The sequence below is a fragment of the Bemisia tabaci genome, chromosome 3, assembly GCF_918797505.1.
Source record: "Bemisia tabaci chromosome 3, PGI_BMITA_v3".
Classification (NCBI taxonomy): Eukaryota; Metazoa; Arthropoda; class Insecta; order Hemiptera; family Aleyrodidae; genus Bemisia; species Bemisia tabaci.
In genome coordinates this window covers 699,645-724,784 of record NC_092795.1, presented here as the reverse complement: position 1 = coordinate 724,784, position 25,140 = coordinate 699,645, and the positions used below count along the sequence as shown (strand labels likewise).

Here is a 25,140-nt window from a genome sequence, read left to right as displayed (position 1 = left end):
CACTATTCAAAGCTTCCAGTAAAAGCACATGAAAATGAATATAAAAAATTATAAATTCCCTCCATCTTTTAGTACAATGCCTGCTGCGACATTTTAGAAACTTTTTCCCCCAGTACTGAGGCACCCCCCTCCCAAATAAAACATAAAATCTCAGTGGTGCAAGCGATGCTGTTTCAATAATGTCTAAATATTCTCCAAAACTTTGCAATACTGAAAGGGAGAATGCCGCAATTACGAAACAACAATACATGCAAGACAGAAGGCTATATTTCAAAAGGATTTTATGAGACTATTAAAGGTCAAACTTTGCAGTAAGAGGGGTAAGTAATACTTTTCCCACCTGCATCTTGCTTTTTACTGTGTTGCACTACTGTTACTGCGACTTCTTTTGTTAGTATCACCATGCGGCATGTTTGAAAATGATTGCATCAATAATTTACTCACATTTACTCTCAATATTTTAAGGCAATATTCCTTAAAAATATCGCTTCCCGACTAAAAAGAAAACCGTAAGAGCATTTTTGCTACTTCTTGGGTGAACCTCTTGGTGTTTATCTCGTTGTACCTATTGAAAGACAGATTTTGCGAGAATTTACCTCCAGCTGGGCTGTAGCTTGGGATGAAGTGGTGTGACATTTGATAACCTAACATCATAGCCAGCAGCAAGACCGGCCAACATGGCAGCCATATTGTAGAGAGCCAATTCCATCAAAGATGGTTTTGATCCTGACTTAGAGCTCTTTGGTTGGGCCTCTGTCGGCGAACCATTGAATAAAGTTGGCAGTGGCACTGCTTCACCAGACCAGTCTGTCGATTCTGCACGACTACCATAATACCCTGAGAAAAAGAGATATTTTTTTATATTTTCACCAAAATGTTTAGCAGACAAAGAAATGATCCACAAATCAGGCACAAAAAGTTCTTAATTTTGTGTAAAATATCCAATGTTGGGGATAAATATTCAGTAAAAAGGCTTGCCTTCACAGGCTGATTATCAAAATTGTCAAGTTCTTTTTAGAGTGAGATAAGACTGAACTGGAAATATGATTAGTCCATAGAGAGTAGCCAAAGTGCTGAAATGCGTCTAACTTTAATCAAAAGTACACAAGTGAGTTTGAATATGATTTTAATCATACTTCAATCAAGTAAATACTGTTGCAATTAAATTTGGTCAAAAATAGATTTCAAAAATCTTCTTGCAGGAGTAAATTCTACAGAATTCTACACTTAAAAGGAAAAAATACCCAACAATTTTGTTGAAATTGTTAAATTCAGGGTCTGTCAGCAAGTAAAGAGCATAACACTGACCAAAATTTGGAAACAGACAGATGAATGCAAACTTGAAAATTGAAAAAGTAAACAATGAAAATATTGATAGTTAGAAGATAGACTTTGATGTGCCAAAACAAAAGTTATCCCCTGGGTTGAATCTCCTAAGGAGAGAGCGAAAACTTTCAAAGTTTTTCTACGCTATGATATAATGAGTAAACACTGTGAAATCAAATGCATAGACAAGCAAGCAAACTACTAATTACTGTAACACAAGCATTGACACAATGTAAAGGGTGAATAAAATGAATATTTCTTTAAAAATTACGCACACTGATACAAATTACGGCCAGAAACTCAAAACTTAATTAATAATGACAGAGTAAAATTGAAAACGAACAGACCAATGAACCAGTAGATTTGAATTCTAAAGAATAAGCAGTGTATAGTCCCATGCTACATTAAATGAAAACTGCACGTCAAAATATATGAATAAAAAGACTGAAATACACAAATATTTCAAAAAATTCATTTAATCTAAATTTAATCTTCATTTAAACTAAAATTTGATGAGAGGGGTTAGAATCTTACAAGTCAAATTGTTTTGGAAGTAATTTTATAAGCTACTTTCATACGGATAGTCTCCTGCAAAAATTCGACAAATTCAAGCTAAAGCAAAAAAAGGTCATCTTCTATGTTGCTCAGCTGAAGGAAAATTCTTCATGAACTAATTGCCCTTCCTCGCCTTCCAATTAATGATGAAAAAATTAGTTTCAGAGACACAAAGGGAGTATCGAGAAAGTCTGACAAGAATTTTCTGTATGAAATTCAATTTCTGGCTTATAAAGTCGTAGAGCGAACAGCGTTCTACTGCGTTCTTATTCATTACAACAGTTCAGATTCCGAATTTATGGTGTAACTGCATAAATGTGTATCTTGGTTTACAGGATTGCAGTCTTCCTGTCATACTTCGACGAAAATTACTGAACGTCGTTCCTTGAAAACTTCAGCGATTTTTCTTCTCTGTATGTATGAAGAACATTCTGCAAAATTTTCAAAAATAAAATACAGGTGAAAATTCTGAAATAGCACAACCAAGATACCCACTTTTGCAGTTTTACGTTTGTCAGTTTCAGTTTCGAGATGTAAATAGACTTCTTTTGCACAAATGCACTCAATGAAGAACGTGCTTTATTCAAAGAATGGGTTAATCAATTTTTGTGAGAAGATGAGCATGAAATTTGAAGGCCTAAACGAAGGAAAAAAGTAACAATAAAGTTGAGGAATAAGAAAAGAACAAAAAACTTACCTGGTACAATTGAAGAGTGAGTTAAATGTGAGAATCAATCATTTTAGTGTGTTGAGATGCAAAAAACAAAAGTTCAGGTAGTTCCAAAACCGTCAGATACTGGTAGAACTTAAAACTTACAGAAAAGGGGAACTTTACAGAAAACTAGTACTAAGTTTCCAAATGGCGATAAAAAAGGAGAAAATAGTTCCAAATGTATTCGCTATCAATTGAACAATTTTATTTGCCCAAAAATTACTAGATTGATCAATTCGCATTTTGCCAAATGCTTCCATTGCTGTCAGAAGTGACAGTGATTACATCAGTTTGCTAATATTAAACAGGAAAGTCATGATAAGCTTAACTTAGAATAATCTCTGATTACTTTTTTTAATTAAATGAGAGGACATTGCATATAAGTTTTATTCCTGACTTTCATCAATTTCAAGTACTTACTCTTTCCAGTCTTTCCTTCAACCACCATGTTTTTTAAATGTTGGGTCTTCTAGGAGAAAATAAAAACCTGATGACTCACTGCAAATGATCTTGGTGGTAAAGTGACAAGGTTCCTTTGGCCAGCCAAAAAGAGACTTTTTTACTCTTTAATTTTCCACATTACCACTAATCTTGTGAGTTTTTTCTGATACCTATTTACCTAAACCAATTTTGAAAACTAGATAATTTCCACCTTTACTACCTAATTTTCCACTTGAATTACGAAAAAATGATCAAATTTGATGAGAGTCTGTGGATGCTCCTACCATTCTCTAATGTAATCACTGCAAATGATGGGCATATTTTTTTTTCCATGATTTTAACAGAAGAATATTACAGTTGGAACAATTCAGTAACTATTTTGTAAAAAAAGGAAAGAAGCAAGAAAAGAAAGAAATAGCACATTAGTATTATTCCAAAAAGAAGAGGTCACAGTGAAGAGCTGTAATGTCAGAGCCTAATTTATCTCTGATGTAGATTAAAAACAAAAGTTGTGAAAAAGTTCATTTTAAGTTTCTAAACTTTAAACAAGACTTACTTAAGATTCCAAAAAGGTCAGTTTGCTCCTCCGTCTAAGATTACATTTAAGTTCTTTTTTCTTACCTCCTACTTTCTGTTCCTTATAATAAAGAGAACTTGGGGCCATTTATGAAATCCTACAAATTATTTATTTCCATAAAATCTTCAGTGACTACATTCCAGTTGGTAACTCGAGGTTATCGTGATTGATGTTTTTCCTTCTTTCTTTTTTTCTTCTTAAGTTTAAGTTTCCTAGTGGAAATCACGTGGAAACGACGCTGAAGGAAGAATGAAATGAAATCCAAGAAAAAAAAGTAAAAAAGTTTGCTGAAAATTCTTCCTATCGATCTATATGCCACACTTGATTCTGTTCCTTTCTTACTCTTCGATTTTACTAAACATTGTGCCATGCAACTGAGTAAACATCATGAACAAACAACACATTCTCAAAAATTTTACCAATCACTTTTGACTTACATTTTCCAATGTTCTCTTCCGATTGCGCTGAGCATAACAGACAAACAAACAGAGGTTAGATGATATGACTTGTCAATTTGACTACAAAAAAAGAATGAATCCCAACTATGATTCATTTTAAAGAGTCGCAAGGTGCTCAACTAGGACGAATTTGCTCGTTGTTACCACATATTGTGAGAAGAGATTAACCAATAAATAACTGATTATTTAGAGGACACAAAAGTGGGTCAGAAGGAAAGTCCCACGGCTCATCAAATTTCATTTCTTTTGAGATAATGATAATTTTGGAGCATGAAAAATATCACCTCTACCGTAACTAGGAAATCAAAGCAGATCCAACTTTTTTTATTGCAAAAAATAGATTTTAATTAAAGCTGGAGCCATGAAAAGACTTTGCTGCCTCTCAGTTGCAGAAGGAGAGAGGGTTCAAGTGTTGCATACCATACAAAAAATGACTTCCTCTTGCTTTTACACAGCACTCATAATGTGAACCCAAACTTTCCCCTAGGAACTCATCATTTGCCCCTCCATCACTTTCTTAATGAAATATTTGCTCCCTAAAAATAAGACGATTTTTCAATAATGATCTGGACCCAATATAAAACTTTAACCTGCTTAGCTTCATGTAAGAGATGTCTCTCCTGTCCCTAAAATGCATACACAACACTTACATGCCACTTGTCTTGATTTTTGCTTGGGCCTGTATTGAGGAACTTGCTTTAAAAAGGCCTTAAATAGGAATGACAGCCTTCTACTTAAGAAACCTTTTAAAATCAGCCTCATCAAATTCAAACCTTTTGAAACCTTTTTATTCAATTTGAATTTGGTAATGGGTCAGTCATAGGTATTCAGTTATTGGGAGCTTCAAATAAAGTACAATTTAAAATTGCAAATTTTATACCTAAAACTTCTTAGATTCTTTCTAACTTCTGAATATGTTCAACTCGTAAAGATAAAAAATTGGAAAACATTTGTATATATGGGGTATGGGTGAGGGATCGCTGCCAGTGATGGGTTGAGACTTTAATTTAAAATAAGAAAAAATATACTGAAAATACAAAAAGCGCTGGGAATGAAAAATGAAGGTCCCACTTTTTTTAATCAATATTGTTTTGCCCTCATTGTCATTTCTGCTTTTTTATACTTCTTTGTTGTGTTTAAGGCTATGACTGAGGCAGAAAAGCTACAAGGACATTGCTACAAGGGCTGAAAATCATTGCACAAATTGAAAAAAATCAAAAGCTGCACTACATTGAGGGTGAACTTCAGACCAAATGCGATTCCGGTTTGTCGGGGGTCAAAAGGTGCAATGAAAAGTCGGAGCAAGGAAGTGCATTGCAAACTTAACCAAAACCAAACTGAATCAAATCAAAAATAGAAATAAAATGATTTGTAGCCAACAGATAGGTATGCGGTTTATTGCAGAATTTCAAAACCAAAAACGAAGAAAAAAACAAAGTTGACAGACAATACAGGCACTTCTAAGAACTGATAAGATCACGATAATTCTAGGCCTTATGATAGGATTTTTAGAAAAAGGCAGTAACCGTATCTAAAAGAAAAATAAATTATAAAAATGCAAAAACACTACAGCATTTGCAAATTTTCTATTAAAAAAAAGAAAAATAAGGAAAAATTCCTTAAAATTTAGCAAAAACCTAAAAGAAGCCAGGAAAATAAACTTAAAGTAGAAGTAAGTGACTTAGCTTCAAACATAAAAAAAAGAAAGATAAAAACCTCTGCGAAAGTTCCACTACATAACAAATGATAACTTTTTAAGTGATAATATTGGCTTGGTCATGAGGGGGAAAAACAGAAAGCACAGGAAGCTCGACACACTAAATTCCCTACAACTTAGTGTCTTCCTATTAAACTTTATATAAGTACAAAATCAGAAAATTGCGATAAAATTCTGCAGATCAATTTATTTAAAAAAGTTCCACTCTCAAAACAATCCTATCTTGCTTTGCGGCTAGTTTTGGAATCTGTAGTAGCTGAACAATATGCTATACAACATTTTTATGGGTCAGTAAGCAACTTGAAATAACCTAAGTATCTTAATTTTAACACATTTAACTTAAATTCTAACTGTGAGTCAATCACACTCTAGGAGAAGAATAGTGGAGATTTTGGAGAAAATGAACTATCCAAAGAATTTTTGTAGAGAAAGTACTTTGTTCCTTGATCCGTGACTCAAAAAATTCAATTTTTATTCATATATTTGTTCTATTTCCTATTTTACAGCCTTTGAATTGTTATCTACAAAGGATCCTTCAAAAAGGATTGATAAACATTGACTCCCTCAACTTCCATTAATTTCAAGAGGATAAGTTCCCACAAAGAAAACCGAAAATCAGGGGTTGAATATATGAAGAAATAATCATGTTCTCATCAGACTGGATAGTAGTTCTTGGAGTCTCTTACTCATTGATCATGATATAAAAGCAATAAAAAAAGCTTGATGACATCCTGAATCTTAACTGCTTATGACTTACAAATCAGCATTAGTATTTTCATCATCGTCCATTTAATTATCCCTGCAGGCAGTTGTTCATCAAACATGGTTTATTCACTCTTCCGTCACTCTACATCTTTGAATGTCTACAGTATGCAATTAATAATGATTTAATCTCTCCATCTGATTTGCTTCCCAGCCACAATTATAATTCTAGGCATCATGGCATCAAAAACATCAAAATCTCAATACAGGTGTCCGAAAGTAATGTTAAATTTGCAACCATTCAATTTCTCAATTCGCTGCCACTAAGACTAAAGCTTCTGTTCAGGGACACAGGTTCCGCATCATTCATGTTGGAGCTGCAACATTTCCTACTGCAAGAAGCTTTTTATAGTATTGATGAGCTGATTCTGAAAGATTATGCTTCATGCTGATTTGTTGTTTTGTTGTTATTGTAATTTAAATTTGTTATTGACCTGCATTACATATGTTATGGACCTGTATTATTGCTGTAATTGCAGCTTTTATGTAGAAGAAGTTTAAAATAAATAAATAAATTGTCAGAGAGAGTTTCATTCTGATCCAAGGATCTCTTTTTGAGTGAAACTATGGTATGGTTTTGTATCCATACATTAAAAGTTATAGAAACGTCCACAGTAAAAGTACATTACAACTAAAAAGGTCACTTTCAATTAAAAAGACAAAAAAAGCACTTTCTTATGCGAGGCTCAGTATGAAATTGCTGTGATCAAATCTATAGCTTTAAAATATTTATAATTTCCATTAATTTGACCCTCTTTCGTTTATCTATCTCATCATAAATGATTTTGGTGGCTTGAGCAACAGGTCAGAGAGAATCTTCAATTTATAATTCAGTTGATCTACAACAATCATTTTGATAAGACGGGGAAAAATCAGATGGAGAACAATTTAAACTTAAACTATTTTAAATTCTTAATACTTTTTTCCTTGAGAAGTAATTTTTAGGAGAGGACAGATTTTTTTAGTTGTGTTGATGCAACATTCCAAAAATAAACTTAACAAAGAAGGAGTCTACATTAAATTTCATTCGATGGAGGGGAGGACGAGGGGAATCCTCTAGGGGAAGAAAATGTTAATGGAAAAGCTGGTAAAATAAATTAGCTGTCAATAGAATCAAGATGATGAGAACAAAGCATGACAATAGAAGGAGTTTTGAAGCCGTTAGAGAGAAAGACCCACTTCCAAGGCGTTACTTATAGAGAACTTTAGGAGGGTTTGCGTCTAAATGCTCTTGCACCACATAGGAGGGGGATGTCGTCGGATGGGTCAGGAGTTTCTTCCGTACCTATTTCTTGGAGCGCAGCAAAGTTCCCTGGTGTGGCCGAGCGCGTCAGGTGCTTCTCCAGGTTTGGAGCAGAGCGACTCCATTGCGCCTTGGGGCCGACGCCCGTAACTCGTTGAATAATATGGCCTCGTTCTCGCTGATGGCAAGTGCTTGGCCCCCACGTCTTGCCTTTGACCCCATCAGCCGGAACTGTAAAGATTCCATTGGGTCAGCTTTGATATTTTGCCCCGATTCAAAGCCTTGGCAAATTTAGCATAGCTTTTACAAAAAATGTATACCGTTCCTAATACTTTGTTCTTCCAGACAGCCTTGAGTTTATCCTTTGTTCCGTTTGAAATTACGAATAGAAATAAGGTCACAGAAAAAACAAAAAGGTGCATTAGAATGACACCTATCCAATGTTCTAGTAAGTTTTTGAAAATACTGAATTGCGATATAACCGCACTGAACTCTGATTTATCTGAGAAGAGTTTACTTTGAAAAATTAAGAGATTTGATTACATGCAGAGAAAAGCCTCTATCTATTTGCCTTATAGCCTTCATTTCCACTGTGTTTTCTGATGAATTACACTCTGGATGTTATTCCTGATTTTTCCAGGACCATAATTGTTATTTTCAAATGGAAATCAATAGCTCTCAAAGGAAGCTATTTAGAAAAAAAAGTTAAATAGTTAAAAAAAAAAAATTGTTAAGTATGGAATATATCATGAAGTTCAAAACGAATTCTTGGACATTTGGTATAAAAAACATCCTCCCTAGGTGAAAAGGGTGCTATGTCGTAGAATCCTAAGGGATCCAAAAGTCAAATAAATTGACATGAAAAAGCCTCAATATTTGTAAATAACCCATTACAGCTGTATATTATCTTTAATAAACCATGTCGAACATTTCTACGACAAGATCGTGATAAAGCTTTGATAACTTTCTCCCAAACTGAATGCACGCACCACACTTACAATGTACACTACAAGGAAGAAGGAAAACCCAAGATTTTGCAAAAAAAAATTGATACGAAATTCAGTTTTGTCAAAACGAGCAGACAGCTAAGACCGCAAAAAGTTTAAGAATTTCAAAACATAAAACTCACACACAACATACTGAGAGAATACAGATTTCAATTCTATGATCTATTCACTTACAAAATTAGGGGCCATTGATGAAATACATAACGCTCAGGAGAAAGAGAAGGGGCCGAGGAGCGTATTGCGTTATTTTATTTTTACGAGTTTAAGGTTAAGGACTCACATTACAAAAAATTGCGAGGGGGATGGCGGGTCAGTAAATTTGAAATTTAGTGCTTTGTATTTTATAAATGGCCCCTTAGGTATAATTCATGCAATTAAATGTGTCCACGCCTGCGAGTTTTCAGTGTGCAGATGAAAAACACTTTTTGCAGGAGAAAAAACAGATAATGGATTGAACTGATGGGGGTCTTGTTAAAATTATGTTTAAAATAAGGATTTCATGTGATTCTCATTAAATAGACTTTGAGGAAATTTAGAGGAAACCAAAAAAAGTTGTGTGTTTTACTTTGCAGGATGATCGGTCTTCTTAAATTAACTAAGAGTTATTGTCCTATGATCTACAACACAAAAAGAAGCGTCTGAAAGGCAGTATCAGATGAGCAGCTGAGTCTATTTCTTAAGGGTCGATTGGTTTTGGCTTGCCTCTAACCTTTGAATGTGCCAATGTACCTCCGTTACAACCCTTGAACAATACCCCCAAGCCAGTCACTAACTCTGCCCTTAGGCCTCCACTTTTCAAGCTGTAGACAATAGCATTTAGTTTTAAATGGGCCAACTTTTTCACATGGAGTTTTCCAACTTGACAGATTCCATCAGGCAGTTATGTTGCTATCAGAAGGTCTTATTGAAATTGCCAAAGTCCTCACTTCAGGCGTTGTTGCCCTGAGGGTCCATCATACAAATATAGCTACTTTGATATAAAAAATTCAGTATTACCACTTCAGAGAGCACTAGGGTGCGGCTTATTTTTGTCATTTCGGAAAATCGACGAGGTCCGGGTGGCAATTGATGCTATCTATGAAAATAATAGGCTGTATAAAATTTGAGCCAATTTGAAGCTTTTTTAGCTGATGCTCAAAGGGATGCAAAATTACATTGGTTTAAATGGGCGGAAAAACGCCTGATCTGCGCAAATGCGTTTTTTGCATCTAAAATGCGCTTGAATGAAGAAAACCTGACCAACTCTTAGAGAGGCATCTAAGGGCCCATTTGAAACGAGAAAATCACACTTTTGACCCATGGGTGAGGGTAGGGGGATCACTTGAGTGCAAGATAAAATATATACACTAATTTCGTTCAAGGCTCGAGAAATAGTATGTGAGGCAACATTGTAAAGGGCCAAGTATAGTTCTAAAGGGCTAAAACAACTATTATACATTATTTCTCATCAAGTTGTGAGATAAATTTGCCTCTTCAACTTCGGAACACTTATTTTGAGTTCGATCAGAAGTGAATTCTTAGCTCCGGGCGCGGCGCATCAAAACCGGCTACGCCGTGACTCCCCTGTCCCCACTCATGGGTCAAAAGTGTGATTTTCTCGTTTCGAATGGGCCCTTAGATGCCTCTCTAAGAGTTGGTCAGGTTTTCTTCATTCAAGCGCATTTTAGATCCAAAAAACGCATTTGCGCAGGTCAGGCGTTTTTCCGCCCATTTAAACCAATGTAATTTTGCCTGTAGTTTTGATCCCTTTGAGCATCAGCTAAAAAAGCTTCAAATTGGCTCAAATTTTATACAGCCTATTATTTTCATAGATAGCATAGATTGCCACCCGGACCTCGTCCATTTTCCAACATGACGAAAATAAGCCGCACCGTAAGAGAGCACTAATAGGAATCGGTATCGTATTTAATGATGGATCACTCATGTTGGATCGGAGGATTATAAAAACCAATGGAATATCTCTACAACTAATTGCAATCAATCATGTTGGCTCATAAATATTTGTTTGTGAAATAGCGGTAGAAATATTAATTACTTACGTGCTATTGCTCGCAACTGGCCGACGATTGGAGAGCTAGGAGGACTATTTGGTCCAGATGGACTGAGCGAATTCCTTTCCAAGGGGCCAGTCTGCTGAACTGTTATATGATGTCGAAAATCTAGAAAAAAACAAAGGGAAGAGAGTGGTGGAGAGGATGAAACATAAATAGATGATACAGTACTAATTTCAGCTACCTCTACAATTTGTTAAAGCCTCAGGTGAGAATTTTTATAACGAATTTAAAATGCTAAACTGTGGATCACTACAAACAGATGAGCCAAGGCGTATGAAAAAAGTCCCAGATTCTTCCAGGTTCGTAAAATAACAAATAATCAATAATTGAAAGAACCTTGCACAGAACAAGGGGCTCAATGGCTCGCAGAAGATTTTGATAAAATTTTAATAGATTGAAATAAAACTCATCATTAGCACAAAGCCAAAAGATTTGCTCATTCTAACAAGTAGAAGCCGAGACATTCGCAACTGAACCGGGAATATTTTCCGTCATATAACAGCATGACAGAGGACTTATGAATCCCCTCTCCTCTGTTTGTTTGGCGTTTTTGATGAGACCTCACACACAGGTGCTTATGCATTCAGCTAGTGCAAGGACTGTATGCCCTCCTCCTCCCTGCATCTGCCGATTCTGTTTCAGCAACTCTAACCATTTCAGAGGAGAGGTGCGAGAGATAAGAGGACTTCATATCGCACTGCCCGAGCTGGGCTCAAGCAGCTACCTGGAGGAGAGACGGACTTTCCTGCCTGAAGTGTTCAAGAACAAGAAAAGGCAACGAAGAGCGCCCATTTGTCCCTGCCACACCAAAAATGGCCTGTGAGTTACTTGTTACAATGAGCTAATTTTTTGGTTTTGTGCTATTGATTAACTTTGTTTTCATCTATTAAAGTTTCATCAAAATCTACTGGAAGCCACTGAGCCTCCTGTTCTGTGCGGAGTTCTTCAGGCCATCAATAACACCAGACAATTCATTGTCTCCCACACAAAGGAATGTAGCTTGTCTACGCTGTTTCAGTATTTCCATGAATATTTTATTTTTTCATGGGAGTACTGTCGTTTGAATTAGTCTAAAAATTTCAGAGTCTAGTCAAGCAAGGAGAAGAAAAATCACTAAAGATTTCAGGTAAACTCATGTGACTGTTTTCCTATGAACAAATACAGTGTAAGAAACACTAAAACAGCCTAATCAAGATACTTGTGTCCCTTGCTGCGGAAAATCGGTGTGGTTACACCGATGATTCATCAATGACTTCACAAATCGATTTGCGTTCGTTCACAAGATTCTCGTATTAGTAACTTCAAACTAAAATATGCTAAGATGTTTTTATCACATGTACTGTGTTCTTTCACATTTATTTAGTTCAAGACTTTTTCAACTATTTTTCATCTTTTAACCTGATTCAACTGTCTGCGCCATGCAGTTTTTGTGATATTTGTGTAATTGCAATGATTTGAAAGCATTTGACACACTTTTTGAATTTTGTATGTTTTGTTAATGCCCAGATGGTGGTTCAAGGCACCAACATGCATTGGTCCATTCATCAGTATGTTTTCTAATCAATCAATAAAAGTTTTTCCTGCGTTCAAGGACGTTCACATTAGTATTATCACATTAGTATTATCGTTCCTAAAATTACTTCACCGGCAACTTTATCAATAATGCTATCCATGACTTCACCAAGGACACTAAGTAAACAAAATAATAGAGACTTCATCTAAATAACATATCACTGATAGCACTGTTGACAATCCTCAGATTCAAGTCGTGGAAGGGTAGAAAAAGGTTCTTGCAAAATTAACTGATAAAAGTTCCTAGGAAATCAAATTTGCCAAAAAATCTGATTGTAAATAGACAACCCCTCCCCCCTCCCTTAGGAAAAAGGAAAATAATGTAGTTCTAGGTTAAGGTGATTTGATAAATGCCATATTTTGTGTCAGAAAGGTATGCGATGTATCGCATCGATTAGTTCCATTTTTCAGCTACCGTCATTGTTCTTGAATTTTGAGATCGCAATTCTGTTGTTAGGAGACTAAAGATTTCACTTACCAATTTTGACAAAAAAATTCAACGTAATAAAGGCGTGGTTTTTTTTAGAGGAAGAATATCCCATTCAAGTGCAGTTTCGATATCAGTATCAAATGTGATATTTTTCCTCTAGAAAAATCATGCCTTTATTAACTTGAATTTATTTATCAAAATTGGTGAGTAAATTCTTTAGTCTACTGACAACAGAATTGCAATCTCAAAATTCGAGAAAAATGAAAAGTAGCTGAAAAATGGAATCGCATGTCTTTCTGACACAAAATATGGTGTCTATCAAATCACCTGAAAAGAGAGAAAATAATTTTACAAAGCACACCAAAAGATAAGAGACATACTTGAAGGAAAACTAATGTTAGGGTTCTTCAGCAGCTTCTTTAGCTTTGTTCGCTTGAAATTGCCTCGACGTTGATGGGGTGTCGGCACCTGTTGCCACATGATAATGTACAGTTCACGTTTCAAGAGCTCTATTTCTCGTGCATGAAGGTCTTCCTCACGCTGACGCAAAAGTCTGTCGATTTCCTGCTGCTGTAGTTGTGCTTGGTTTAGTTCTTCCTCTCGATTTCTTAGCTCCTAGAAAAAGAGATAATTTAGGGTTACGTACAAAAGTTTTAGACAAACATTCATTGGAAACAATCAATGGCTGGACAGTGGACAGTCAATTAATTGGCTGGCTCAGCCGGAATCAGCCAAACTGTATTTTGCATTGCCTAATTTTCTCTCAAGTTTCATTTTTCAACGGAGAGCCAAAATAATTTAAGCCTTTAAACTTGCTGAGAATTTACTCTACATTTTGAAGGATACACAAAAAATTTCCAGTTTCAGTGTTGCTTCATTTTCTGGTTAAAAAATATAGACCAAATAAGTAGACAAGACTGTCAAAAACACAAGAGCTCGGTGCATGAGAGAACAACAAGACGTACAAAACAATAAACAAAACTCTAAATACAGAAATACTAGAAAAAAAAAAGCATACTAAAAAATACATAGACCATTACCAGAGATATAATAGTTCAGAATTTATGAACTATTTTATCATATTATTGTAATTTTCTGGTGCTACTTTGAAACATAAAATGAGTTTGGAACACAACAAAGCTTTTGATTGTACTCAGGGAAAGGAGCCTCCGCTTAGTTTTTCAGGAAAAAGCTCAAGAAATTCGAATCTGAGTTTCTGTTGTACATACACCCGAAAAGTAAGTTGGGAAAAATTTAGGTCCATCCTTTACCAATGAACGATTCTTTCACAATTAATAGTTGCCATAACATCCACTAATTTTGATCTTTGAACAAAGCAGGTGAAAACTTCTAGTAGTTATATGAATATTACATTTTTTGAGCCACTGATTTCAAACCTTCATGATTTTCATCTAATTAAATGTTCCAGATCTTTCTTGTGTCAAATTGTCCATAAAACACTCATCTAAGCAGCAGCAATATTATTGCTAAGTTTGACGACTTTAAGTAATTGAGTCCCAGGGCTCCTTTCCCCATGAAACATTAGAGTTCAGTTCTTCTCAGCATGTCAATCAACATGAATGGGTCTCCGGGTCTCCATGAATGAAACTCTTCTTTGACACTTGTATATCGATGATGAAACTACCAAACCACGTATCTCGGTTTGCGACGTCGCAGACTTCCTGTCATACTTTATTTTTTAAATGAAAAACTACTTAATGTCCAGTCTTGAGAATTTCTGTGATTTTTCCTCTTCGTGCGAAGAAAATTCTGTGAAAATTTCAAGGAATGATATTGATTTGGTCTATTTCAAAAAAATAAAATGCGAGCGTAGATTTTTAAACACTGCAAACGAGATACATGGTTTGGTAATTTCACCGTCGATATTCATGTAAACACATATCTGATTGACATTGAATAAAGTGCCCATGCAAGATTTTGAAAAATCATTTAAAAATACAATTCAGTGATGTTTTTGATGAATGGAGTATTTTTGTTGTGCTGCTCAATCTTTCATCTTGGTGTTTCAAATAATTGACCTTTTTGTTAAAACATTAAAATTTTACTTAAGAAGTAAAAATGAAAATTTCGTAAAATGACAAGGCAAATTTAACAGAGGACTATATTAAACACAAATAAATTTCAGTGCACCTTTTTCGATTAAACTGTCAAATCAAAGACCAAAAACTACAAATCAACGCAAAAGAAAAAGTTACCTCTTCTTTACTGAGAAAAGCCTTGAGTAGCATAAGGATAAAAATGAAAATTGGTTAATTGAGACAGGAACAGAAAAATATTCTCCTCATACTAGAAGAGGAAATTGGTCAGAAAAAACACTCACATAAAATCACTCACAAAAGTGAGGCTTTTTTTTTTAGACACGATCCGAACACCTGAGAATGTTCACAAAATTTTTCTCTGCTTTTATGAGAGTACATAATATAAACAACAAAATCAGAACAGTTAGGAGACATCAATCGGGCAAACACAGAGAAATAGGGGAAGGGGATGGATGAAACGTTTAGGGTTCTATCACGTCACTTTTTTGGATCAGAGGGGCTATAATTTTTCGATTGTGTCTATTAAAAAGGAGAAAAGGTTCTTATAGTTTAGCTACTTTTCCAAATTTTTGACTAAGTGCACTTTCCATGCAAGCAAAACTTTCCTGAAAATTTATACTTGGGAGCTTTCTGTGCCTTTCAAAAAACCTTCAAGATTTTAAAAATCACCTTGGAATTGGATATATTTCATTAAGGAAGGGCTGAGAACATTTTTCTACTACTTTGGTAAAATTTTGAAGTAAAATTTTGACATTATCACTGAAGTTCCCAGAGAAGTTTTCAGAAATTTCTTTGCAAAGATTCCCCCAAAAAATTGGTCACGGAAATTTTGAAAATTCTGTCCATCCATTTTACTTCTAGGAAAGTTAAAACTTATTATAAAAATAATAGACACAGGATACTTGATAATTTCTTATCAAACATCTGTACCTGCTTTCGTTTTTTATTTATTTCAAGGAAATTATGATTGTTTGCGACTCAATCATTACTGATTGTAAGTAAATCGATGGTGCCACTCATTATGAAGAACGTGATGGTCACAAAGAGCAATCTTTAATGGTCTTTGCTGATCATACTTTTTAACAAAGTTGATTTTGAAACAAAATTCGTTATACTGGCTTGTATAGTCACGAAGGACGCAAAAATTGGGTTCCCCAAATAAAAATCATGTGTATGGCTCATGTACAAATAGAACTTAAACGAAGAAACTTTTCCTTAGTTCGGTTTTCACTTTTTAGCAGTCATTAGGGCTGTAACTTGCGGCCAAAATGGCAGCTGAAGTGTTCTAAAAGTAAAATAGTGGATATTTTATAAAACTAATGGCGACATTATGTTGCTTACAGAATTTTACTGGAGAAAGAGGGTCATGGTGTCAAATCTAAAACTTGAAAAAATTCCGTTTCTGGATATGTGTTTCTGAGAACTCTCAAAAATCTCTACACAGGCTTTCAATTACCATATCATCTCAACAACCTCTCCTCTTATGGAGCTTAAATACTGCTGTTGTGATGGATTTCTGGAATTGAATGATTAAAAAAAAAAAAAAAAAAAAAAAAGCTTCAATTCATGGAAAAAATGTAAATTAAGAAATGTTATAGTTAAGAGAATTAAAATGGCTGAGACTTACATTTTCTTTCATGCGAAGCCCAAGCAGAACTTCTTGGATCTCTTTACGCCAGTCATTTTGCATTGTATGGAAGGACTCATGAGGGGTTTGTGTGAAGGCAGAATGCACGATTTCATCAAGAGCGTCTAGGATTTCCAGAAAAGGCGGACGATTATGAGGATCTGGCGCCCAACATGCTGCAAGAAAAATAATATTAAAATAAAAATGGGGAAAAAAGAGATTCAATAAAGAAGTACAAAAGATGGAGCTAACTGGAGGGATAGGTCACGTTTCAAATCATTTTCACATTGAAACTGAAAAATATAAAATATCCTATTTTCCGGACTTCACATTAAAAATAAATCAAACTCTAAGTACATCTTTTTAATCTGACTTCCTTATTTCAGGAGTAAAAAAAGGCTCCTTACAGGCAAGCTTATGTAGACCTTGAATAAAATGAGAACCTTTGAAAAATGTTTGGATGAAAACATTCGCTCATTAAAATTCCGATGATCATATCTGAGAAATCTACAATATTTCGAGCACAGTAAATTTCAAAAAGGTTATTCAGGTATACAGGGCGTCCTAGACCACCTGTACAAGGTTTCATTTCTCGATTGTTTCAGGTTGGATGAAGTCGGAGACTGCGGAGACGAATAAGGAATTGATAGTAAGGATCCAAATTTTAAGGTCATGCAGCTCATCTGTTCCCCCATGGACGGTAATCAGGAAGGGAGGAGGGTCTTGCTTTGAAAGTAAGGCTTTACAAGAAAATTTTCAAGTTATTCTATCAGAGTCAAAATGTACGGAAAATTACTTAAATTAACACCAAGAAATCTACGATCGGCCCTTCCATGTCCGAAATGTCCCCGGAAGGAGGGAGATGGAGCCAGCCCTGGAAATTAGCTAGTTTGATAAATTGGTGTAGAGGCTCGGAAAGAAGGCCTCCAGTATTCGACTTTATCTGACCTAAGATAACCAAGAAAAATGCCTAATAAGAATAGTTCGTGACATCCTTCATTCTTCTTCTTGTATGCTCTGTCATAAAAAACTGTGAAGATGATGTTATTGGTTAAAATTCTCTCAAAATGTGAGGCATATTTCTGCCATATCCTTGTTGAACTGGTGAGCCTTTGAATGGCTGCAACACTATTTTTCTATTATACTGGTGGCGGATGAAAAGCAAAAATTGATCCCTATCAACTGTGTGCATAAAACTGTACATACCTTCCATCAGAGCTCGCCATGATTCCGGACATGTTGAAGGAATGGGCAAACTTAGTTTATTAGTTGCGACACCATATGCCACAGCAAGTGCATCTATACCTTTGTAAGGAGTCTCTCCCGTCAACAGCTCCCACAAGAGGACTCCATAACTGAAAAATATTGTAAAGATGGATAAGTAAACCTACTCACTGTGTCAGGCATGAAATATTAAAAAAAAAATTAGGGTTCACCATTACTATCTTATTACTGCACACATTTTACAGGAAAAATTTAGAGAATCCTCAGTGTCTCTGAGATTTGAGCCCATTTTGATAATGTACACTTATGGTGCCGAGCGATGGAAGAGCGCTGTATGAGCTTTCAGACACTGCCATACTTCCTCCAATAAAAACTGAATGTACGGGAAAAATGGTGAATATTTTTCTTCAATTTTCTCGGAAAATTTTGTTTGCAATTTCATCTAAGATATCTGTAAATTTCAAGGAAAAATATGCATAATTTTCCTCAAAAATACAAGTTATATCTGGGGAGAATCGGCAACTCTCGAATGCATATAAAACGTTCTTCCTTAGCACGGCAGTAAGGTAACAGCTTTGCGTCCTTGAACTAAACATTTCAAATAGCTGTTGTTGTATATTACACTTTTTGAGAAGAAGCTTTGATCTTAAACAGACCATTTCTGGTGTGTCAGACCATTGAGGAAAATTTAATTAACGTTTAGTATCATCTCAATCATCAATTTTGATGTGTATTGGATAAAAGCACATAAATCAATCAACAATCAATTCTCATTATTTTTAGCGGAAATTAGAGAAACGCCAATTTATTGACAATCATGCTTCTTTCAATTTGTAATTAAGATGACCACCATGTGCAAGTAGGGTAAGGCTGAATAAATCCTCCAGCTAGGACTAGGAGATGCATTCTAAAGAATGAGGGACCGCATTGAGCAGAAAGGAACTAAATCACAGCAATCATTGCTAAATTCTATCACACCCATTATTTTTAACAGAAGAGCGGAATTTGCTTCACATCACGGAGGAAATTCCTGAAATTTTCGAAAGAATCTAAACTATCGTTCTCAAGTAGAAAAATTAAATAATGCAATGAAATTTAGCGATGATTGAAGATGTGACTTGGTTCCTCTATGTTAAATTCGGTCCAAGTGAGTGTGGACTCAACAATTAGGCATCAACACAGAACTTATTTCACCGCACCCTTTTCATGGGATATAAGGATGACTGAGAAAGCCCTTACCTCCAGACGTCACTGGCTTTTGAGAAAGTGGACGCTTTGATGACCTCCGGTGCCATCCATGCATATGTTCCTGCAGCAGACATCCGCGTCGTTTTGTACACCTCTCGAGCAAGCCCGAAATCCGTGATTTTCAACGTTTTGAACTGCAGATCGTCATTTTCCACAGGCTCGCTCAACAGAACTACAACAAAACGAGGCAAACAAATACTCATCAGTAAACAAAACGAGGGGAAAAAAATAAAAGGAAGGTCATACTTACGTCATTTTTACCAAAAATAAATGCGAATATAGAAACAGAGGATCACTTGCGTCGTTTAAAAAAAAAAAAAACATATCTTTTTAGGGAAAGAAGTTACATATTGCGTCTATTGAAAATTCATTTCGGATTTTCCTCATTTTTTAGGGAGAATTTCTTGATTTTTTGCGCTAAGTAATACCTAAATTGACACTCGTTTGATTTTACCAACCAACAGATGACGAATGGAATTAATGTTTCACTTTTTCATGTGCTCAACTACGTGTGGTTGAAAGATGCTCGACGCACTCGAAATTACCTGATACATGACCGGTTTACTAACATTTTCTTGATTTTTCCTGCTGAAATTGAATTTCCTAATATTTTTCTGTTTTTACTGACGTTAGATACCCTGTCACAATTAGGAAGTACTGTTTATTTGAAAAATATCCAAGTTCAAACTATTGATCAATGGACGAAACATTTATGAATCCAAGTCATAATACGTAACCAGAGCCAAAGAAGAAAAATTCCGTCCCTAATCTATGGACTATCAAAACATTAACCCAACTTAGTCCGTCAAAGGGGTTTCTGTAATGAGAACGTGAATGAAGAAATTCAAATTTTGAAAGACACAACGGCAAATCAATATTTTCTGAAGAACTGCCAATAATCACTAAAAGAGAAAAATTGACTGAGATAGGTTACAAATATTTATTGGATGTTTTTAAAAAAAAATTCACTTAAAGCAAGATTTTTTTTTTGGGGGGGGGGGGAGGGGGGCAGAAACCCTCAATGCAGTTCACTTGCCGTAGAGCTGGGATCTCTGGGACTGAGAGGGAGAGAATTTTACGTATTTTGATGAAGAAGCGGCCGAGGTCAATTTGACCTATGTTTGACAGATTAGAGTTAAAGATGGATCAATTTCATCGTTTTTCCATGCACTCATTTCTATACCATGTCACTAATCTGAAAAACAAAGCTTGTCAGGGTGTCTATTAAAACAGGCTGGTCAAAAATAAATACTTGTACAGTACTTTTCCAGTACCTTCTCAAGAAATTCAGTATAGGTACCTCCTTCAACAGAAAAATTCCGTACTTTTTCAGTACCTCCATTTGACGAAGTTAAAAAAATTTCAAAAATTTGAAATTGCGACAAAAATGACAAAAAATTAAAAAAAAAAAATCCGGACCTACTTGCGGAATTTCCGCTCTTTTTCAATACTTCCGAACCACCCTTAAAAAATCAGTACTATTTCCGGACTTTCCGGCCTTGTAGACACCCTGCTGGTAGACGTAAATGCAAGGATGCAGAAAGTTCTCCGATCCGATCCACGGAGTTTCGAGGAACCTGGGACTCGGCCTACGCACGATGACATTGCGCCTTCGCAGTAATTTTCACCAAAAATTAGCGCCTTCGTAGGAACGGTCTAAAAATTAAACGCGGGCGCATTTATTTTCTAAAAATTCGACGCTTGTGCATGCAAATCACTCCAAAAGTCAACTCTTTTGTACTAGTTCAGTAAAAATCAGTAAGATCGCAATAATTTTTACACAGTATCGACATCTTGTCGTGAATTTTCGTAAAAAATAGTGCGTTGAGCAGTCACTCCTGCGCGGATGTGTCTGGAGTCAACGTACCCGAAAAAGAAATCACATAAATTGGCAATGAGAAAATGAAAACGCTGGCGTCTTGAATTAAAAGTCACCGTTTGGATGTCCGTTGGATGGTTTTCGCATATCATGATCAGTAATGATCTGCCGACTGGAAATGATCGATACATTTTCAATAGCCTCCTTTTAAGAGAACCCTAGCAGGAGAAATCTTTATCGCGCCAATGAACCATGAGCCTGGAGACATATAAAATCATCGTGTTTTGCATAGTCCTTGATTTCTCTGTTTCCCTGATTTTTCCGTTACTTTCTACCCAACATTCCTCATATGATTTCCAAGTCTCTTCTAATTTTCCCCGAATTTTCTTGGGAAAACTGGATTTTTCTTCGGATTTTATGGGCATCACGTTTACGCTGTTCATCTCATACTGAATGGACCACGAGAAAAGGTGCCAAGTTGAGAATTCTAATTAATATTATTAAAAATTTCTAATATTTTATAATATTAATAAATCATGTAGAACACGATTTGCGCAGGAACCAACGAGAATACTACTGAAATCAACTCCTAACCATGTTTCCATTCGGCGATACTTAAAAAAAGGAAAAAATTGGAATTTCCTGCTTACACGAAAAACCAGAGTTTACTTGGATCAAATTGCGCACTGCAACGGTTTTGGCGCGCTTCTAAATCGAGCAGTGATCCTTATTCCCCGCCCTGTGTTGTTCAAAGAGCGAAAATCCGGGATTGAGGAGCTCATATTTTCACACCGCAGAGACTGCCACTGTAACATTTATTGTTGCTCTCCAATTCTGCCACTTAACTCAAGCAGATCATTATTTTTTCCATGAGCGGGAAGTTTCAATTTATTAATCAAAAACCGCTGTTCTTAGAGGAAGTTAATTTCAGTAATTTTTGTTGCGCGAATCGTGCTATGCGTGAAATTTTGATAGGAAGAACCATGTATCAGAATACTTAAATTCGTACCTGTCCACTGTGCTTAGCGACCTATACTTAGCGTACGAAAGTGAGATGCAACAATTCGGTCACCCGAGCGCAGCACAGTATCACTCGAAAATGAAGGCGAACTTAACGCACCGACTCAGTGAATTTTCATTTTTACTGTCCGTTTTCTTCCCCCTCCCCCAGAGTTTCAATTCCTCTCGATGAGCCCCATCAACTCGTATTATTCTGCCTGGGCAGATTTAAGCTCTAATGCATCCGATTTCATAGAATATGACAATCAAGCATGATGAAATGCACGATGAATGGCATATGATAGCTAATTGTAGTAAGTGCTAAGAAACGCGAAAACGTCATTTTTAATGAGAAATAACTTGAGCCTACGGTGGCTTACGGAGTTACCATTAAGACTAGAAGAAAGGCTAGAGTGATGACAACAACTCTCGAGTAAAATTACGAGGTGCAAAGAGGGGCAAAGTACATTTTTTGGGTCCTGCTTTTGCGATTTTATTGAAAAAACTGACTAGGTCTAAGGATTAGTTTAGAGCAAAGATATTACTACGAAAAAGAATAATTTCGGCATGTAAAATCTTCAAAATATCCTACATTTACTACTCCTTTGTTTTCTTTATCGTAAAGAGAGAAAGTAAGTCAATATCCTATATTTTGTGAATCAGGTGCCCAAACACTTTCAGGTACAGCGAAACAACGTAAACAAACCCTTCAACACAGCATTGCCGCTCGGTAACTGGGATCGTGCTCAAAAGTGCTCCGCGCGCCGCACTTCCTGTGCTTGTCACATCTTTATTAGTGCTTCGATCGTGTTATTTTACACAAGTTCTCTCTAAAGTGCGTGTACTATCGATTCACGTCTTCAAATCGAACTTTTTCAAACTTTATTTTTGCGATTTATTGCCGCTTAAATCGGGCAATGGGGCCATAGTGCAGCGTTAAAGGGGATGAGGGATGACCCGTTGATAAAAGAAGGCGCTGAAAGGAAAATGCTTAGCAGGTCACCGTATCGATCACCAAGAACTTTCCTCCCACAGGCAACATGAAGGCGAATAACCTCACTGTGACTTGAAATATTTGCACGACGTTAAGGACGCTGGGACGCATATTGCATACTGCACAGGATGTTGGGATGTTAGGATCTATGGATACTCGAGCAAAATTGTATCCGCGACAATTTTGTTTACTTGACATTTTTCACGTAAACGCAGCAGGGCCGGATTTACCTACTAGCCGCCCATGGGACGCCTGTTTTTTGCCGCTCCCTTCTCATTCGTTTTGAAACATCAATAAAAACCATCAAATGAACGTGCCAGCGGGGGAGGGGTGCATAAGACGCGTTTACTCGTGTTGGACACTTTTTTTGGGAAAGCACTGTCAACACTACTAGCAAAAGTTCACGGAACTTTGCGCAAAAGTTAAGTTCCGTAAACCTATCTTTGTCCGACAAGGCCTTATTCCATTCATAAGAAATGAACGAAAAAAATATGAAAGAACAAACATAAAAAATGTAGATTAATGATTTTAACTTCGGTCCCCTCGCCGCGCAGACCGCACCGTGTTTGGCGCAATGCGTGCAGTATTCATGCATTCTTGTAGGCGCTATCCGTTTCACACTGACCGCAATGACAGCACTGTGTTTGATGTAATGCGTGAAGTATTCGTGCAGTCTTGTAGGCGCTAATATGTGTTACATGCCGATCGCCGCGCCGAGGGCTTCTCCTTTTCATCTCAAGTCCTCGTCATCATTTTCTCATTAAGTCGCGTCCGCGTTCCAGGCAAAATTGCGTGTTTAGTTTCTCTCTTAACTCGACCGATTAAAAGTTGCTGTGTCTTTTATCACTGAAAGACGGCAAAAGTAGAAATTACTATACTCTCAGAAAGTGAGAGATTTTGTCGCCTTTTCTCGTTTATAATTTTTTCCTCTAAATCCGAATTTATTTTATATCTACATTTAAAAATATTGCAAAATTTGCCTCCCTATAGATTTGCCGCCATGGGCCGCGGCCCATGTGGCCATCCCCTTAATCCGGCCCTGAAACGCAGGCTTTCGGTGTAGACGTCCGGTAGACGACGGATTACATGAACCGAATGGTGCATCCATCTAATAGAACACCCTTCACACCCTTCACACGGCCCAACTTGTTTCCTCAGCGTATTCACGTCGCAGGAAAATAGAGAAATCGGGCATTTTATCAGATGCCTCGGCAGATAGTCAAATTTTGACGATTTTCCAAGTTTGGACTGTTTTCGACGAAAGGCTCTCGAGTTTCCAACGTATTCAGACAAAAAATTCAGAAAATCTACACAATTTCCTAGTGTGTCCCTCTCTAAATGCTTCTCGTATGTTTTAAGTGTAAACATCTGAAAAATTCTGTATGGTATGACATTCGGTTTTTGAAATAAATTTTACCTTAACGGCTAAAGACCTTCACAGATACCATTGTATAATGCAGATTTTTATATAAAGAATTATGTCCAACATAAGTAATTGATTATTCTTTCTAAAATCAGGAGGAGAACCAAAATTTCAATTCAAGTAAGATTACTTCCCTTTCCACCTAGGGATTTGACATAATGCCAGCGGGCTGATGGCTGACATTGATAGATCAAGCAACAGACAAAAATACACTAGACATACATAGACTACATACTAGACTACATTGACTAAGGGAGGAATCAATGAACTAACTATAGGGGCCTTTCGCCTCCGCCCCCTTCGGCCCTTCGCCTCCGCCCGCCGCCCCCTATGGCCCTTCGCCTCCGCCGCGCACCTGATATTAATACCAACGACTCTGATTCTCCGAGACGGAGCTCACGTCATGTCCACGTCACGTCACGTCGGACAATGGAAGGAGCCTATTGGAGATATCCCACATCAAGTTTATTACTAAAACTCTAAATTATCCTCCTGATTTTCTCACATTATAGAGTAAAAGGATGCTCATTGAAGGACATTTTCCGAGGGAAAGCAATGGTACCACTTTTAAAAGCGCCACGTTCCATCTTCACATAGATACGAGCTTCCGAAGTGAGGATATATTTGTCCAACTTATCCTCGTCATTCGCTCTTCTGTGCGTCGTTGGGGACAGCGACCGAGCCAGCCGAGTCGCGTCGCGTCGCCGGGTAGAGTACCTATATTGAGAGAGTATGGCCACTGGGCCCCATGGAGAGGCTTAGGACCCAAAAATGGCGGTGCTTTGTTTTGGTTTTTGTGGATGGGAGGGGGGTCATTGCCAACTTTTGACGGTTATCACCAACCGCACTTGCTGCCAACCTTACTACATCTAAGATAATTTTTCTCAAAAAT

The 25,140-nt window shown here is 36.6% G+C and overlaps 1 protein-coding gene across 2 annotated transcripts in view; it reads right to left on the bottom strand.

Annotated features, from left to right (window-relative positions):
- LOC109038551 (mitogen-activated protein kinase kinase kinase 11) overlaps positions 1–25,140 on the bottom strand; it is a 59,587-nt gene that overhangs the window by 17,752 nt on the left and 16,695 nt on the right. The window contains exons 2-9 of one of the 2 annotated variants that reach the window (XM_072297633.1): positions 19,005–19,185; positions 17,748–17,896; positions 16,542–16,717; positions 13,235–13,469; positions 10,838–10,957; positions 7,834–8,022; positions 4,049–4,075; positions 597–837 (exon numbers count right to left, since the gene is read on the bottom strand). In XM_072297633.1, the coding sequence (XP_072153734.1) occupies positions 597–837; positions 4,049–4,075; positions 7,834–8,022; positions 10,838–10,957; positions 13,235–13,469; positions 16,542–16,717; positions 17,748–17,896; positions 19,005–19,185 (1,318 nt within the window). The remainder of the gene's footprint in view (positions 1–596; positions 838–4,048; positions 4,076–7,833; positions 8,023–10,837; positions 10,958–13,234; positions 13,470–16,541; positions 16,718–17,747; positions 17,897–19,004; positions 19,186–25,140) is intronic. The other variant, XM_072297634.1, reaches the window with a different exon arrangement.